A 19,552-nucleotide genomic window follows, 5' to 3' on the forward strand; every position below is an offset into this window, starting at 1 on the left:
TATTTAGAACATGTTGGGTTTTTTAAAACCACTTCACTTCTTTGTTTCCAAAATACAAGAAAAGGAAGGTTTTGAAAATATTTATTGTCAACGAAGAATGTATAAAAATTAGTTTCCTTTGAAATTTGTTCAAGTGTCAGGAACATAGTGTTCAAATTGTATGATTTTTATTGAAGATTTAACTACATAGATAAAAGATAGCTCTATGTATTTATTCTATAAAATAGGTACGCTTTAGTAATAATGACCTTTCTAGCAAGAAGCAGAAACACAATCAAATGTTTTCTTAAGAACTATTGCCTAGACAACATGTTTTAAATGTTAACCTTTGGCTTTTACATGGTTTTTAATAAGGCTAGAGAGTTATGGTATACTTTGGAAGAAATCAATGAAATTGTTTTTGAAATAGCAATTTTAAAAGTTATTTTGTACAAGTAAGAGTGAAGAATACACCTGTACAAGGTGGAGCGGTGGCTATTGTAATTTTTTTGAAAATTCATTTTTTCATTCTGTTGGCCAAAATGTTACACCATCTTAGCCTCCTGGAATTAGTCCAAGGATATTGAGGGAATGAAAAGGGTCATTCATAATTAGACTGTTAATACAGAAAAAGTGCATACTTGATGAGAAAAAGGATAAGGTGATCTTTGTACGTTTTAACCTGATCTGAAAAATAGTGGAGGGAAAATTCTCATAGTGCTACATAAATATATCTAGTGAAAATTCATGTGAAAAATTAATATCAAGAGTGTACATTATATATTAATGTATACATTTTTGATCACAATTTTTCTGTTTATATAAAGTTCAGAAACTAAGTTATAGCATATGAATGATGAATAAAGTATTTATGCCAGAGTTCAGTATTCCACTTATTAGATTCTTTCTCAGTTTCTCTTGGAATCAATAAATTCTTTATTTTCAGGTAATAACCCATTATTGTTCTCTCAGAACAAAAGATATTCCTTTTAGTAGAAAGTCATCTTTTTCCAAGCCTTGACTTAACAATTGCACCTGAACGAGAATTAGAAAATAAACTATTTCCCATGAAATGTGCTGGTATCTAGTTCTTGGTAGTAGAGACACTTTCCAACTAATAATGCCTGCTTCAGAATGTGATTTTTGAGGAATTAATCTGGAATAAAACTCATTAGTCAAAAGGTTGAGAGTCAATTAAAAAAGAGATGTCACTTGTGTCTGATGAGAGCTTATGAGAGGGAAGTGACCTCAATAACAGATGTCAATGACAGAATGAATAGTAAAGGCATTACAGCTTCCTGTGGAGATGTTGCTATCCTTCCAATTATTTATAGTCAGAAGAGTTCGTTTAAAAGGACTACTGGGTTTTTGAATATGTCTCGTTGATTTGCTACTAAAAACAAGGCCTTGGTACCAACTGAAAGCAAGGCCTTGGTGTATGAAGCCTACCGTATTTTTAAATACAGTTCATCGTGACAAAATAGTTTAATATCTGTAATTAAAATGTAGGGCTTTGGGAAGGGAATTTAGAAATGAAATCTGATATTCAGTGGAAGCTGCTTTTAGTGAAGGCCTAAATGTGAAATCTTCCAACTGGATTCTATAGGTTATTCTTGAGTTAGGAGTAAAATCTATAAGTCAGGAAAACTTCTGTAATATTCTACTTCTGAAACATAGCTCTGGGATTCATTTTTAAATATCTGTTTTACATTTAGGAATAGAATAAGGAAAGTGGATAAGAAAATGAGTCATAGTGAGAAGAATGACTTTTACCAATTGATGAATGTATGAAGTTGATTAATATATGAAGTTTGGTAAGCAAGACAAAGGAGGGCATAAAGCAGATGTTCATCATTCTACTAAAAATTGCTAGTCCATAGCTTGTGCCCTATATTCTAAGCCCAAATTTGAAGTGAGATGAAATAGGAAGCAGAAGAACAAAGATAAAAATAACAGTCAGCAACCCTGTAGGAAAAAGTACATATATATATTTGACCAGAAATTCTGTCAAATATTCTTTCCAAAAAAAATTACATGGGTAAAAAAAGGTTAATAAAATTATTGTGACTGCAAGTTCAACTCCTGAAATTTATATCCTTTTTGATGTTGATTTATTATACCTATTTCCATGGCAACCATCACCCAGAAAAGTGAAGTAATTAATCAGTGTTTTTCATCAATAAATAATAGTATCATTTAGTCTACAAAAAGGTCATACCTCTGTCTTTAGTAGAAATGGTCTGGAAATTATTCTACCTTTATGACTTGGCTTGAATAAACAGAGATTTGTGACTTTTTTTTTTTTTTTTTTTTTTTTTTTTGCCTTTTTAGGCTATGTGAATTAATTTCCAGTAATTTCTTTGGGCTCTGAAATTACATTTAATGTTATTATTTTTGAAATGGAATGTAGAATCCCTTTTTCTGTTTTATAGAATATGATTACTTCACAGGGTTAAATATTACATATCCAGAAGGAAAACAATCTTGTTTGAAACCTTTCTAAAACATGGTGGTGATTGAAAGAGGAACAGTAATATGTCATTCATAAATAGAAAATAATCAGATGTGTGGATTTGGTTTTGGAAAATCTGTACTTACATTTTTATATGGCAAGAGAATGGAAGAGTGTGAGATTATAAAGGATACTCAAAAAACTATTTTTTTGTTAAGTGTTGGCTTGATGCTCACTTGTTCTTATTGTCATGATTGATGATCATTATTCTTGTGTTTGGCAGTGGCATCTCCAGTACAAAAATAGGCTAAGAAGACCTTGCTTCTGACCCTCCAAGGGTTTTACAAGTAGATATATTCAGAGTAACATAGAAAATATCTTATGTTGTGTAAAGTAATTTTGAGGACATGTTTAAATTGATACATTCAACTCAAAACACTAATTTTAACATTTTCTATCAAGACTTTGATATAAGTGGTAAAATATTAAGTTGTATTCCAGTATGAAGAATCTAATTAGTTAACATAAAAATCTTTATCCTTTTTCTCCTCCATACAGTTTTGTGTTACTCAAAAAATATAAATGTGTGGTATTAGCTGAATTGCTTTATATTTTCATTTATAACTGATTTTGCCTTCCAACAGGAGAAAATTCAGATCCAGTTAACGCAATCATTTGAAAAAGAGGAGAAGCCCTCAAAAGATGAAGCAGAAAAAGAAAAAGCCAGTGATAAGTTACCCAGAAAAATGTTATCAAGAGGTTTGCAATTTATTTGTTTTCAAACAAAATTTTAATTTTACTGTCAATAATTCCATCCTTTATCCCTTGAAACTTTATGTATAATATATCTCTAGTAAAAATGATAACAGAACAGACTTAAGGGATGTTAAAATAATTTGCTCATCTGGGCAAAATGGCATAACACAAATCTGAACATCAGTAAGATGCTACAGCCAAAGAAACTGCAACATATGCCAAAATCACTGAGGCAGATAACTATCTTGACCTCTTATTGGTCTGTCATAATGAAATACTGGAATCACTATGATTTGAATACTTGAGTCTGTTAAAAATAATATTACTCTTTAATTCTATATGATACAACAAGCTGATGCCAAAATATGCAGTATCCGTTAAGAATATTCTTGGAAACCCAGAATGTTTATCTTTCATAACAAATTTCAAGGAACTTCATCATCTAGCATTACAAGTCAATGGCAATACTTCTTTAATTTATAAAACCAGTTACATTGGCCAGTATTATGAACAGTGTGAGTATATTATATTTAAGGGGAAGAATGTAAACATGAATATCTGAAAAACTATTTTGAAAGCAAGCCTTTGGTGATAGGCCTGATCAAATCTAAATACTTTTTCAGAACTAGAATTCCTACCTACTTCCAAACTATTGCCTCTACTTATGTTCTTAACTGAACTAAACTGTCTTAATTTGCGCTAAATATGGATAATTATTTAATTCATTCAAATTTTTCACTTGAGGCATTTTTGATCATGAGAATTGTGGTGAGTATATAAAAGGATCTTTAAAGACTTTAGAGTAAATTAAACAGGCATGTGTGAGAGAAAAAAAATTAAGAATATGCATGAACATGCAGTTATATAAATCTTTGTCATGCTCATTATTTGGGAGTAGAAAGCTTGTGGTCATTTGAGTTCATCGTAAATTCCCTTTTCCTTCCTTGTCAGTTTTTTCCCATGTGGGGCATCTCATTTTGTTTAAAATATGCATCATGTGTAAAAGGGAAAGGGATTTGTTTTCAGACAACTTTATACTGGGTTTTTGTGTTGTTGTTTTTTAGATTCCAGTCAAGAATACACTGATTCAACTGGCATAGATCTACATGAATTTTTAGTAAATACATTAAAAAACAATCCCAGGTAAAAATTAAATTTATAAGGTTTACATTGCTTGGAGTGCCATAATTTTGCTATGTTTGTTTTCATTACTGAGTTAGAGTATTAGAATAAGATTGCAGTGTTTGAAGTACACCAGAAACATTTTAGTTTCCTAGGGCTAAGATGTTGTTGGTCTACTGTATGCACATGTATAAATTTTTTTTTTTTTTGCATTTTTCATGTCCCATGATATAAAAATAATTCATTCTTTTTGTAGGAATTTTTGGAAATACAGAATCACCAAGATATTTTGACTCTTAATTGAGGTAGAGAGGTAATCATGAATCGTGGAAAAGAAAAAAAAAATTCCCTTACAATAATACACTCACCCAAATAAGAACTTAGTGTATTCATTTTGAGTTTTTGAACTTGACTAAATGCAGAATTTTTGTTCACTCTTGTGTATTAACCTTCAACCTAAAGATTTTTAAGGTCCTTTTGTGGGTCACTGTGAAACCCTTTGTGTTGCCAGGGTACTAATGAATACACTCTAACTTTCTGACAGGTCATTGACCCCTTTGTGGCCTTCTCCCCACAAAAAGCCTTATCTACAAAATATCTGCCTAACACTTTCATGGGGTAGAAGACTCCAAGGCTAAGAATCCCTCCTCTAGATATTAGCTTTACATGGTGGTAGTTCTTTAACGTCCATTAAAATGAAAGTAAAACACTTTCTCTGGGTATATGCATATGGAAGATAACAGGAATAACTCTCTCTAGTCTCTTTGAGGCTTATCTCATGTCATGCTTCAAGATAATCTTTATTTTCATTCAGGATTTATTGTATTCAATATCATCTTGGTTTTCTGTTGTATATTTAACATAAACCCCAAAAAGAGAACCACCACGGGGCGCCTGGGTGGCGCAGTCGGTTAAGCGTCCGACTTCAGCCAGGTCACGATCTCGCGGTCCGTGAGTTCGAGCCCTGCTGTTGGGCTGTTGGCTCAGAGCCTGGAGCCTGTTTCCGATTCTGTGTCTCCCTCTCTCTCTGCCCCTCCCCCGTTCATGCTCTGTCTCTCTCTGTCCTAAAAATAAATAAAAAACGTTGAAAAAAAAATTAAAAAAAAAAAAAAGAGAACCACCAAAATGAAAAGTGATCTCCTTGTAAATGGGGTTGAAGGAGTATAGTATGGAGTGAGGAAGAAAATAAGACAAGTCTGCATGACTTTTTTTTTTCTTCAGTTTAAGTTTATTCCTCACTGGTCACAACAGAATGATTAATCCATCAGTTCATTGAACAGGCATTTACTGAACATCTGTCATATTCCAAGCTTTGTGCTAAAAACACTGTAAATAGAAAGATGGAGATATAATCCCTACCCTAAAGTATTCACATGTCTGAGCTAGGAAAAAACATAGGATATATAATTAAAATTAAATTTTGATGTTGTAAAAGAAGTTTTTGGATGTGCTATAAAAACACAGGGAGGGGGCCCCAACCTCTTTTTGAAAGGATATTGGAAGACTTCACTGAAAAAATAAGCCTGGGCTGAGCCATGAATTCATAGTGTTTTAAGTGGAAGCAGGCTGGCCATATAGAGAAGCATGAGAAAGGCATTCTAGGATAGATATAAGTGCACTAACAAGGCACAGTAGTGTGAGAGAGGAAGTGGTATATCCAAGGAAAGTCTAGCAGGGAGGCATGTGGTAAGTGATTCCAGAAAGTGATGGGGAAGATGTTGGTGAGGTATGAAGACAGACCATATCCAGTTGTTCTCGACCTAGGATTGTACCAACACTGTGGGGTGGTGAGCCCATTGAGTGTGCAGTGCTGCTGGGATGCCAGGGATCCTAAAGAGATCTTTAAGACAGTAATGAACAATGAAAAATAGTGAGTAGTGCATCATTTAAGAAGTATTGAGTATGGCATGCTAAGTTGAGGAGTAACTAAAGAATTTTGAATAGGGTAATGCCATAATAGGTATAGGTATTTTAGAAAGATTACTTTGGCAGTGAGGGGCCAACAAAGAATGTGGATAGGACACCATAGAGAGGAAAGGACATGTTTGAAAGATACTTAGGAAGCATCAAGGCAGGACATAGTGATGATTTGGATATAGAATGGTTATGATGTAGAATAGCTACTAGGTTTCTGGCTAGCCCCATTAACTGAGTCCCATTAACAGTCCCATTAACTGAGAAAGTGGGTAAGGGGCAAGCCTGAGTGGAATCGGGCATGTTCTAAGTATAGTTTGAGGTGCCAGATGAAAAAGCAGGAGATGTGATCTCTCAGCTGTTAAAATGCTCTGGTTTTCAAGTATATGAAACTTGAGTAATAGGTTTGGGAGTCACTTGTAGAGATGAAGCTTGAGAAGGATTAAAATGACAAGGACAAAATTCTGTGGGAAGACAGGATAGAAAAGGTAGATGAGAAAGGAAGAGACCAAGTCCTAAAAACGGAGGAATCATGAGAACATTTATTTTAGAGGTTTGACAGGGAGTTGAATGGGGGGAGCTGTTTCATGGAAGATAAAATAACACAGGGACATGAAAATAGAAGTACCAAAACCAGTCCATTAGATTAAGAAATTAGGAAATTCTTGGCTATTTTAATAAATTGTTTCATTTGGGGTGGGATGGTGGAAACCAGAACTCATTGGGTTGGGGAATGAGGAGGAAGGTAGAAAACACATAGCTAATTTCTATAAAACAAGATAGGGTGCTAGACAGGCAGAATTTTTCTTTCCTCTGAACCCGTAGGAGAGACCTCAATAAGAATGACAATAAGGAATCTATTTTTATACATCCTCAAATATTTTTCTGTTGTACAGTTCTCTGCTTTCTTCTACAAATGTAAAAGTTTTAAATATATCTGCACATGTATTTTTATGTACCATTTAATGGTTTTTAGTATATTCACAGATACGGAGAGCCACCACTACAGGCAATTTTACAACTTTTTCATCACCCCAAAAAGAAACTGCATATTTTTAGCTATCACCTTTCTGTTCTCTGAGCTCTAATCTACTTTATATCTCTACAGATTTTCCTGTTTTGGACATCTCCTATGAATGAAATCATGTATATGTCTTTTGTGGACTGGCTTCATTCACTTAGCATAATATTTCAAGTTTCATTCATGTTGTAGCATGTATCAGTACTTCTATTTTTTTTCCTATGTATGCATTTGTATTTGAATAAACATAAGTAAATAATTCATGTAATGGCCAACATATAAGTAATTACTAATGTCGATATGGTTTAGAAAGTTGTAGCTAATGTTAAATTTTGTGAGAAGATTTTTGTTAAGAATAACTAATGACTTAGTGTTCTCTCAGTGAAACACACAATCAGTTGCCAGATCTATATGGTACAAAAGTAGTATAAGTATGGCAAGTTTCCACTAAAACTGTCAAGATTGGATATTGTTCAGAGAAATCTTCTAGATTTTAAACAGATTTATTTTTAGTGTTAGAAAATTTTAGTCAACCTTTCATTTCAAGATTTTTCTTGGGGCGCCTGGGTGGTTCAGTCGGTTAAGCGTCCAACTTCAGCTCAGGTCATGATCTCACAGTCCGTGAGTTCAAGCCCCGCATGGGGCTCTGTGCTGACCGCTCAGAGCCTGGAGCCTGCTTTGGATTCTGTGTCTCCCTCTCTCCCTCTGCCCCTCCCCTGCTCATGCTCTGTCTCTCTCTATCTCAAAAATAAATTTAAAAAAAAAAAAAAAAACATTAAAAAAAAAAAGATTTTTCTTATGATCGTTAAATCTTTATCTTATTCTCAGCCAAATAAATAAACTTAATTCCAGATGTTAAGTAATAATTTATCTGGAATTCCTATTTGCAAGAAATATTTGCAGAGGCTATACTTACTAGTCATTATCTGTTACAGATATTTGACCAAGCTCATATGGAATATTGGGAAGGAGGGGTGGTCAAATGGAAGCATTATTGTTTTCTGCTTTTTTATTTGCCACTGGTCTGCTAGCTGCATACAGTTTCTCTAAAGTTATTTCTGGTATAATGACTGGAACACTAAAAGATTGTTGCCTCTTCATTTTAGATAGTAGCTGATTGATCAGTGTGATTAAGATCCCTGTTATTATTTTTTAAATAATAGCATACATTGGTTCCCTTTAAAAGATTATACAATAATTTCAGTAAGTATGCCCACTTTTAGGTTCATGTGCTAAACCTTATGCCTTAAGAAATTTGTGGATTTGTTAGTTTGAGTGCTATATGCAGTGCTTCTATATCTTCTATATCTTTTAAGTTAATGATCATCACCAAATATCTAACCTTGATTACAGATTATAGGAAGCTTGGACTAAACTATAGTAGATAAAAGGCAGGAACTATAGTAGATAAAAGGCAGGAAGTGTAAATCTTGAGAATTTAAGGAAATGACCAGTCTTATTTTTCTAACAAGTTATATTTCTTAGTAACTGAAAATATAGTAAACCAGGCAGAAGCGTTTATTTTGTAAGTGGTCCAGATAATGATAAAAAGTCCTCTGCAATCTGTAGATCTACATGTGAAAGGGGAAAAAAGACTGAATTTATATCAATGGCTAGTAAAAGTGTTAGATTTTTCTCTCATGTAGATAACAAATTTATTTTTAGTGGCAATACATTTGCTGAAACATATTTCACAGATCTTTTGCCTACTGTTCAAAAACAGAAAATAAATTTTTTTTTTCCTATCTTTTCTGATATAAGTACTCCTACCCTGGCTTTTTTTTTTTTTAATATTTTCCCCTGTTTCCATTTGCATGGTAAATGTTTTTCCACCCCTTCACTTTCAGTATGCATGTGTCTTTAGGTCTGAAATTAGACAGTAGATAGATGGATCCTTTTTTTTAGTCCAGCCACCCACCCTGTGTGTTTTAATTGAAGTATTTAGTCTACTTACATTAAAAGTAATTATTGATAAGGATATATTAAAAGGCTTTTTTTTCTGTTACTTGTTTTGTGGTTGTTTTTGTAGTTCAGCGTTCCTTTCTTTTTCTCTTGCTCTCTTCCCTTGTGGTTTGATGCCTTTCATTAGTGGAATGCTTGGATTCCTTTCTCTTTTTTGTGTGTGCATTTATTGTAGGTTTTTGATTTGCGGTTACTGTTATGCTTATATATAACATGCATATAGCAATGTATATGAAGTTGATGATCACTTAAGTTTGAACACATTCTAAAAGCACTAAATTTTTACTACCCCCCCCATGTTTTTGTATATGATATCACATTTTACATCCTTCTATTTTGTGTATCCCTTGATTGATTTTTGTAGATATAATTGCTTTTACTACTTGTGTGTTTTAACCTCTATACTGGCTTTAAAAGCAACTGATCTACTACCTTTATTACATGTTTGCATTTACCTATGAAACAGACCACCTTAAAAGTACTGTTTCATGGATGCTTAATAAATTGTCTGCCTCGGATTCCTTTTTTTTAAAACAATAAGTGTATAAAATATGTAAGGAAAGTTACTGAGAATTAGATCATCTCAAGACAAATTGCATTCAAAAGGTTAGATGAAAAGAGGGTCTTGGAGTTATGTAAATAAGTCCTTTTCAGGGAGAAGTAAAAATGTCCCAACCTCCCAAAAAACTTTCAGGGGAAAAAAAATTAAAAGACTTTATGGGTAAAATAATTTGATTAATTGATTCCGTGCATATACATTTGTTAAGCTCTTCTATATAGTCCAAATAACTATACAAAGATAATTGTAGCTTTTAAAGAAAAGTATGAAAGAAACAAGTTCTAAGAAATAGGAAGTTGTTCAAGGCAAAGGAAACAATCATGTTCAAGTAACCTGAAACATGAAGGAGCTTGGCAAGTACAAAGATAAGCCAAAATGATAAGAGTTTGTGATTGGGGAGTCTGAAGAGGTAAAGACCAAATCATGACTACCTTGTAGGCCCCGTTATAGATGTTTGTTTCTTAAATCAGAGCAGTGGGAATCCTGTGATAAATATTTAACCAAGGCAATAACATGTGGTCACACATGTGTTTTTAAAAAGTCATTAGGGCTGTTCCAGGTAGAATAGGTAAGGAGGAAATGAGGGAAGACACAAAGACACGATAGACTACTGCTACAGTAGTCAAGCCAGAGATCCTGCTTGCTTGGATCCAGGGTAGCAGCAGTGGAAATAAAAGAAAAGTAGATAGAAGGTAGGTAAAACTTGCAGTAGTAATTAACTGCATGGGAGAATTAGAAAATGGATTGTAGCAAGCCAGAATTCTTCTATAGTATGCTGGGTAAGAGATAGTGCCACTTACTGAATTCAGGAATTTTAAAGGAGAACCAGGTTTGGGGGCAGAATTGAATATTGCTAGAATTTGTGTGAAAATGTAATCCCATTTTCACCTTTGGGTTCGCAGTCGCCAGGTAGGCATGTTTTTCTCTTGATTTTTCAACTAATGTAAAAAAAAATGTATGGTCAGATATCACTTGGTTTTATGAGACTTCTTTGCGATGAAAGAGGAAGGGTCAAACTCAGGGCTGATGTATAGTTGGACTTTCAGACAGTTTAAGCAGAGGCACTACATTCTCTGCTCTGTTAGTCTAAGAGGGATCTACTATGTATTACTTATTTGAGAGGGAAATATTAACCTTCGGCCTAGTTTTCTGGATCAGGGACAGAACTGAATGATCTGTGAAGCTACTTCTGGTTTTAAGGTTCTCTGGGTGTGTTTGTTTATTTCACAAGCACATGAAATTTCCAGTGAGCACAAGAATACTCTTTTGAGCCATGTTCTTGGTATGTGAGCAAGGAGGTCCTTTGGGTAGTGATACCATTTATTGTTATAGCATATGTGCGTTAAATAGGACCCTAGTGGTCTAAAGGAGCACATGCAGGTACTCCCTAGAGCCCTTATTTATTTTTCAAGTTGAAGGCCTTGGGTTCATTTTTATTTTTATGGCAAAAGTTTCCAAAGTCTTAAAAAAATATAATACAAGTTTACAGAATGATTTCAAAAGACTTCTTTTTCTGAGTCAGAATTAATAATATAATTCATACTTCTCTGCTATAGTTCCATCTGTATACTAGCATTAGATTCCCTTAGGAGTATTCCTGTTGTTACTGGCATTGCATGTTCTTTAGAGTACTGTTTCTATGGAGCTCAACATAACAAAGTCATGAACCTAACTAAAATTGTCTGTTTTCTTGCTATTTCTCAGCTTTATTAAGGAAGTAAAAGATTAATATGCTCTTATTATGTATATATCTACAGAACAGACTCCCATATACATATACCTAGCAGATCAAAATACCTGTTTTAAGAATGGCCATGTGTTGATAATTGTTAAAATTGAATAAAGGCTACATTGAGATTCATTACACAGCTCTCTTAACATTTGTATGTGTCTGAAATTTTCCATAATAAAAAACTAAAAAAAGTCATCTTTAATTTTTTTTAAACATTACTTTTTTTAGAAATCATCTACATATTCTAGCATCATGCTTATGATATACAGTTTTTAGGAGAAAAATGAGCCATAATAATTCAGTGTTAAGTTTTATATATAAGAGTCTTCATATTTTGTTTCAGGGACAGAATGATGCTGTTGAAATTGGAGCAAGAAATTTTAGATTTCATTGGTAATAATGAGTAAGTCCTGACATTTAACAAGAAAACAAATTGTCATCATAGTTCTCCTTGACTTACTAAATTAGTTTTTCTTCTACTTCTAGGTCTCCACGTAAAAAATTTCCCCCAATGACATCTTACCATAGGATGCTATTACACAGAGTAGCTGCTTACTTTGGATTAGACCACAATGTTGATCAGAGCGGGAAGTCTGTCATAGTAAATAAAACTAGCAATACAAGAATGTAAGTATCAACAAATGTAGGCATTTGTTAAGTATGTGTGTGATTATAGTTTATCTTTCTACAGCACTTTTCATCTGAGGTTTTCCATAGGTTTTAGCAGCTTTATGACAACCTTATGTAATAGGGCCAAAAATACTTTTAGCATACCAGATACAAAATGCACCAGTCTAGACTAAAATAAGGCAGATGAATGAGGACTGATTTAAAAAAGCAAAACCAAAAAAACTTCAGAAATCATAGTAACAGTGCTGTTTCAAAACTATTCACTTGGATTTTTTTTTAATTTATGTAATTTAGATAGCTGTGGCCAACCTTAGGCAAATTTGGTTTGTTTTGTTTTGTGGCAGATTTTGACACCCTCACATTTAATTTATCTTCCATCACTTTACAGTCCTTTCAATCTCTGGTTTTGCTTCTTTCTCCCACAAATCTCGAGAAGGTGGGACTGTTGGTTAATAATATAGTATTATCCATAATGTTGTATTCCCCCTTCTGAGCTATGTACAATTGACCAAGGAAAAGATTTAAAGGAGTTAAGAGGAGCCATTTGCTTAAAAAGTGATAGCTTTATAGTGTTAGTGAATTGCAGCATCAGTACTGGTATTTGGGACCAAAAGGCCCAGTGCAGAGGCACCTAAAATTTTAACATGTACCACAGTATCTCCCCTGCTTCTCTTTCTTCCTTCCTTCCTTCCTTCCTTCCTTCCTTCCTTCCTTCCTTCCTTTTTTTTTTTTTTTTTTTTTGCCTGCCCCCACTGCCCTCTCTCGGTCAGGCTCCTTTCCCTCCCTGCCTTGGGCACCGCCAGCTGGGGCCTTCAGGGCAGACAGGAGCCTGGCAGGTCCCAAGATGAGGGGAAGCGTGGGTCCTCTTGTGGTTGGGTCGCCTACAGTCCCGGGGGATGTACCTTTCCTGTCATACTCATCTAGATTCCAATCCTGCCAGATATTTTAGCTGTACTGCCTTGGGCACATTCCTACCTGTCTCTGAGCCATATTTTCCTGCCCAAATGGGAGTGCTTTGCTAGAAATAATGATCATGGCCAATGGTTTTTTTAGGTCTTCTCTGCAGCAGCCCTGTTCTAAGTGTTTAATTGCGAGGATTCAATGCAGTGACCCACAAGTAGGAGTGAGACAGCACCCAGCAAGTTGAAAGCCCTCAGTTAACATCATTCAGTCCAGTGTATGGGAACAGATGGGACCAATGGAGCTGAGATTTGAACACAGGCCCTTCAGACACCAGTATGTCAGTCATGATACAATATGGCCTTGGTAGCTGCGCACAGCTCAATAAAATTGATTGATTACAGGCATCACCAAGGAGCCCATATAATCTAGAAACCTCTATGTCTTCCTTCAGAAGTATTTTTAACCATCATTGTTTTTTTTTTAATTTCTTTAACGTTTATTTATTGAGAGACAGACCATGAGCAGGGGAGGGGCAGAGAGAGAGGAAGACAGAATCCGAAGCAGGCTCCAGGCTCTGAGCTGTCAGCACAGAGCCCGACACGGGGCTCGAACTCACAAACCGCGAGATCGTGACGCAAACCGAAGTCGGATGCCTAACCGACTGAGCCACCCAGGCGCCCCTACCCCCCCATCATTGTTTAATTGCAAGTTACAACTCCCTCTCAGTCCAAGAAATCATAAAGTCTCAAGTTACTGGGGTGTTTTGTTTTGCTTTTGAAATTAAAATGGGACACGCTCCCTTTGAGATGACGGCGGCACGTTGTGGGGAGGGGAGTGGAGTCCAGATTCAGCAGTTCCTTCCTTCCTTCCTTCCTTCCTTCCTTCTTTCCTTTCCTTTCCTTTCCTTTCCTTTCCTTTCCTTTCCTTTCCTTTCCTTTCCTTTCCTTTCCTTTCCTTTTTCCTTTCCTTCCCATTCCCTTTCCTTTTCCCTTTCCTTTTCCCTTTCCCTTTCCCTTTCCCTTTCTTTTCTTCAGCGTGAGGCGGGGGGGGGGGGGGGGGGGGGGGGGGCAGAGAATCCTAAGCAGGTTCCATGCTAAGTGCAGAGCCAGACACAGGCCTGGATCTCATGACCCTGGAATCATGACCTGAGCCAAAACTCAAGAGTTGGATGCTCAGCCAACTGAGCCATCCAGACACCCCTCTTCTGCCTATTTCTAAAACTAGTCCTAAAGCAACTTAAGTTGCTTGTTAAGTTCAGCTGAAATTTATACTTTGATGGGTAATCTGCCTATTGGAATTTTCTGTATCAATTTCATATGTGGCAGCAGTGGGTCTGTGGTAATGAGCGTCAGCTTCAGATGATATAGATAATGCTGAAATTAATTATTTTTCTGCTTTTCTTAAAGCTATACTTAGGGTCTATTTTTATTTAAATCCAAGTTATTTAACGTAAAATTTAGTAATAATTTCAGAAATAGAAATTAGTGATTCATCACTAATACCCAGTGTTCATCCCAAGTGTCTTCCTTATTGCCCCTCGCCCCTTTAGCCCATCCAACACCCTGCCAGCAACCCTCAGTTTGTTCTCTGTATTTATGTCTTTTATGGTTTGTCTCCCTCTCTATTTTTATATTATTTTTCCTTCCCTTGCCTTATAATCATGTTTTGTATCTTAAATTACACATATGACTGAAATCAATATATTTGTCTTTCTCTGACTTATTTTGCTTAGCATAATACACTCTATTTCCATCCACATTGTTGCAAATGGCAAGATTTCATTTTTTTTTTTTGATCTGTGAGAAATATTCCATTGTGTATATATATATACCACATATTCTTTATCCATTTATAAGTCCATGGACATTTGGGCTATTTCTGTGCTTTAGCTATTGTCGATAGTGCTGCTATAAACATCGGGGTACATGTGCCCCTTCAAATCAGCACTCCTGTATCTTTTGGATAAATACCTAGTAGTGGAATTGCTGGGTCATAGGGTAGTTCTATTTTTAATTTTTTGAGGAACCCCCATACTGTTTTCCAAGGCGGCTGCACCACCACCAGCATTCCCACCAGCAGAACGAAAGAGTTCATCTTTCTCTACATCCACACCAACACCTGAGTTGTTAATTTTAGCCATTCTGACAGTTGTGAGGTGGTATCTCATTGTGGTTTTGATTTGTATTTCCTTGATGAGTGATGTTGAACATCTTTTCATGTGTTGGTTAGCTATCTGGATGTCTTCTTTGGAACAGTGTTCATGTCTTTTGTCCATTTCTTCACTGAATGATTTGGTTTTTGGGTGTTGAATGTGATAAATTCTTTGTAGATTTTGGGTAACCCTTTATCTGTTATGTCATTTGTAAATACCTTTCCCATTCCATCGGTTGCCTTTTAGTTTTGCCGATTGTTTACTTCACTGTGCAGAAGCTTTCTATCTTGATGAGGTCCCAATAGTTCATTTTTGCTTTTGTTTCCCTTGTCTCTGGAGACATGTCAAGTAAGAAGTTGCTGTAGCCAAGGTCAGAGAGGTTGTTGCCTGTTTTCTCCTTTAGGATTTTGATGGCTTCCTGTCTTATGTTGAAGTCTTTCATCCATTTTGAGTTTATTTTTGTGTATGGTGTAAGAAAGTGGTCCAGGTTCATTCTTTGGCATGTCGCTGTCCAGTTTTCCCAGCACCACTTGCTGAAGAGACTGTCTTTGTGCCATTGGAGATTCTTTCCTGCTTTGTCAAAGATTAGTTGACCATACATTTGTGGGTCCATTTCTGTGTACTCTATTCTGGTCCATTGATCTGAGTGTTTTTGTGCCAGTACCATACTGTCTTGATGATTACAGCTTTGTAATACAGCTTCAAATCTGGATTTGTGATGCCTCCAGCTTTGGTTTTCTTTTTCAGGATTGCTTTGGCTGTTCAAGGTCTTTTCTGGCTCCATACAAATACAGGATTGTTGTTCTAGCTCTGTGAAGAATTCTGGTGTTATTTTGATAGGGATTGCTCTTAGGAGCTCATCTATGAACTATTCATTTTTCATGGTTGTATTTATTCACTTATGTCCCTTGTATTACAATGGCCTTTACTCTGATAGCTGCCATATTGTTTACTGAAATAAAGTTGATTTTCATCCATTTCTTACAGTATTTTGTCAACTAAATACATTGGTGGAACCTAATATTTTTAAATGTTTGTTCCTACAATTAAATTAATGACAATAGATATCTTTAAAAAGGACCTTGTCTTCCTTTAGGGATTATTTTACCCACAAATGTGAATGGTACTTAATTTTTTTCTGCTTGTTCCTTACTCTTTTAATAATATCCTCATCAGTTAGTTGTTTCCCAAGGACAGTAACCATAAGATATGAACTGAACTGAAGGTGAATAGAACTCAAAATCATTTAACCAGTACCTTTCAACATTACTCAGAGCTGCTGGATACCCAAGCACATGTACATTAGCAGGCATTTTATCTAACATTTCGACTGGTGACTCTCTAAGGTTTTCAATACAGTGTAACCTCAGTTATTTGAATGCTATGAATGATGTCAGAAAGCTTTAGGGTTCTCTTTATCAATATAATCAAAAGTTTGGCTAAATATAATGTTTATGATGTACTTAAAGAAGAATGGATTGATAACATAATTACAACTAGACATTCAGATCATTGAAGTTACACTGTATTCTTATTTTATATCTTCTGGAATATGAAGAAGGTTGTAAATCAGAAAACCTTAGAGATCTGCTCCACATTGAATAAATGCAAACTTACCTTTTCCTCATAGGCAAATTACCCGCTCCAGCCTTGAACCAGTGGTGTTGTGGATGTCAACAACCCGGTGTCCACTGGGGTGTCTCAATGGAGCGGGAAGTTGGCGATTGCAGGGCAGTAAATTCAGGCATCTATAAAAGAAAGAGGTAAGACAGTCTTAAGGTTAGCTGAAATGCCTGCCAATGCTATTTGGTGTGGGAATCCAGCTGCTCTTAGAAAAGTTGCCAGGCCCTTGGTTAAACCTTAGAGTTGACTTTGGAATAACTCTTGCGCCCAAGTACAGACACCTTCAATAAAGAAAAATGACTTTGAACAGCTACAAAAAAAGTTGATATAAGTAAACAGGGTAATCCTGTGACAGAAATAACATACTACCATCTTCAGAACTAAATAGACAACCTTGCAAATTCCTACTAAAGAAAGCATTTTTTTTCTCATCAGTTTGGTCATGATGTTGTTTTTACTCTTGTTTTTGTTCTTCTTAGTTCTGTATACATATAGCTCTGTGTGGAGATCTGCCCTTCGTTTCACCTAAGTACGTTGTAAAATAAAGATTTCTTCAACTTACTTAGATAAGTTTTATTTTTAAATCTTGTTTTGCATAATTTGACAGGATATAGAAACAGTACTTTATTAAAAATTCACTAGGTTAAAACAAATATTCAGAAGCATTCTTTAAATATTCTACATAATGATATATATGGTCATGTTTGCTGAAGATGTTATTACTTAGGTTTATTTGGTTCAGAAATGTACTTGATATTCACAGTATATTACATCACTGTATAATACATATTTAAGCTATATTTAAAAAACTACTCAGGGCTTCAGTTAACCTTTCTTTGTACCTCTAAATATATTTTTATGTACCATGTATTTCAAAAGTAATTCCAGTTTTATAACAGGATGTTATTAAGTCACAAGAGTATTAAATAAATTAATTTGTTGAAGCTGACAATATATTTTAGAAGGGGAAGTTTTACGTAATTTTGATTTTCCACGGACTACAACCTCATATATGTCTTCAGGATGTCATTAGAACTTGCAACACTTCTGTAGAGGAAAGACAAATCAGCCATAAAATGTATTGTTATAATTTTATAATTATTACTTTAGGTTACAACTTTAACCTCCAAAAAAGAATTATTTCTTTTTTAACCTGTTTCAATTAATATAAATCAAAGATGTACCCTGCTATAATTAAGAATTCTTGGTTGCATTTGAAATTAACCTCTTAAGTTTTAGTTAAAGCAGCCACAAAAAATTTTATTACTTTCAGTTATATCACACCAAATGTAAGAATGTAATATAAGATACAACACTATACTTTATTCTTTTTCCCAGAATTTTTCCTTAGATTTAGAGGAGGCAATGCAAAGAGGATAAATAGGCTTTGAGTCTACCATACCAATGCGCCAGCTGTGGCTCAGTCATCTACTTGCCCTTGACCTTGGACAGTTGCCTAAGCCATTTGAACCTCAGCTTTTTTCAGTAATATTTATAATAATAACAAACTTCTACTGAGTGTTTACTTTTTAAGTGCTATTCATTTATTAATTCACTTCATTTTCAGAACAACCCTGTGAAGTAGGTATCCTGTAATTCAATTTACAAATGAGGAAACTAGGGAACAGAAAGGTTAAGTAACTTGCACAAGTCCTGAAGCAACTAAAGTGGTAAAGCTGAATATTTGAACCCAAGCAGTCTGATTCCAGAGCCCACAGTGTATTTTTCATATGGCCTTTCAGTCATAACATAGAGCAGTTAATACCTTCTCATAAGATTATTATGAAGAGTAAATGAGGTAACATAAATATTAATTATTAGTGGCACTAATGAGTGGTAATTTGCATTGCTTTGATTACTTTTCATAACATGTTGTATTTAACTTTTCTGTAAATATTGTGTACTATCTTTCCTGTTCCCTTCGTGGTTTTTTTAGACCTGATCAGAAATTCAATGAACATATTAAGGATGATAAAGGTGAAGACTTTCAGAAACGATATATCCTCAAGAGAGACAACTCCAGCTTTGACAAAGATGATAACCAGGTAATCTGTCACAACTGCAGCTTTTTTCTAGGTGCAGGACTTAATCCCAACTGATCATTTTCCCGAGAATTAATTGTTTTCGTTCCTTTAGATGAGAATACGTTTGAAAGATGACAGAAGGAGCAAATCTATAGAAGAAAGAGAAGAGGAGTACCAGAGAGCCAGAGACCGAATATTTTCCCAAGATGTATGTACTGATTTATATTTAGATCTCACTGTTAAAATATATGCTAATTGCATTAGAGGGGGGGTCACTCCTTTTATAATCTATTGATCATTTATTTGTAACCGTATCTGTTATATTTAAAGTCACTTGTTAGAAATACTGAGATCCATCTTGTTCATGTTAATAATTTAATAGTTTATAAAATGCTACACTGCAGCAGTTATATAAATATTTCAAAAACTGCATGCTTATAGACTACAGAGTAGTAGTGTTGAACTGAATATATAGTTAGTGTAATTTTTTTTCCTTCCAAACTTCTCATAGATTTGACATTTTTAGAACATTCATCATAGTCTACAAAATCATGGACTCTAAGTTCTTCTTGGTAGTAGATTTTTCTCAATAAATAACTTGTTTCTTTTAAAGTAAAACTAATTTTTAGATTAATATTGTCTACTTTTTTAAGTGATTATGTGAAAGAAATCTTTAAAGTGGGTAATTATTTTATACATATATTTGAGAAGAGATTTAGTTTG

General features: G+C 34.8%; 1 protein-coding gene across 17 annotated transcripts in view; it reads left to right on the plus strand.

Annotated features, from left to right (window-relative positions):
- The window catches only part of R3HDM1 (R3H domain containing 1), a 205,857-nt gene that overhangs the window by 92,852 nt on the left and 93,453 nt on the right, over window positions 1–19,552 (plus strand). For 15 of the 17 annotated variants that reach the window (XM_011285215.4, XM_045034798.1, XM_045034801.1 and 12 more), the window contains 6 exons: window positions 3,076–3,190; window positions 4,252–4,330; window positions 11,841–11,900; window positions 11,984–12,124; window positions 18,742–18,850; window positions 18,942–19,037. In XM_011285215.4, coding sequence (XP_011283517.1) covers window positions 3,076–3,190; window positions 4,252–4,330; window positions 11,841–11,900; window positions 11,984–12,124; window positions 18,742–18,850; window positions 18,942–19,037 — 600 coding nt within the window. Of the gene's footprint in view, window positions 1–3,075; window positions 3,191–4,251; window positions 4,331–11,840; window positions 11,901–11,983; window positions 12,125–16,812; window positions 16,946–18,741; window positions 18,851–18,941; window positions 19,038–19,552 lie in introns of those variants that run through there. The other 2 variants (XM_045034808.1, XM_019838052.3) reach the window with 2 other exon arrangements.

This window comes from Felis catus, chromosome C1 (genome assembly GCF_018350175.1).
Source record: "Felis catus isolate Fca126 chromosome C1, F.catus_Fca126_mat1.0, whole genome shotgun sequence".
NCBI classification, from domain to species: Eukaryota; Metazoa; Chordata; class Mammalia; order Carnivora; family Felidae; genus Felis; species Felis catus.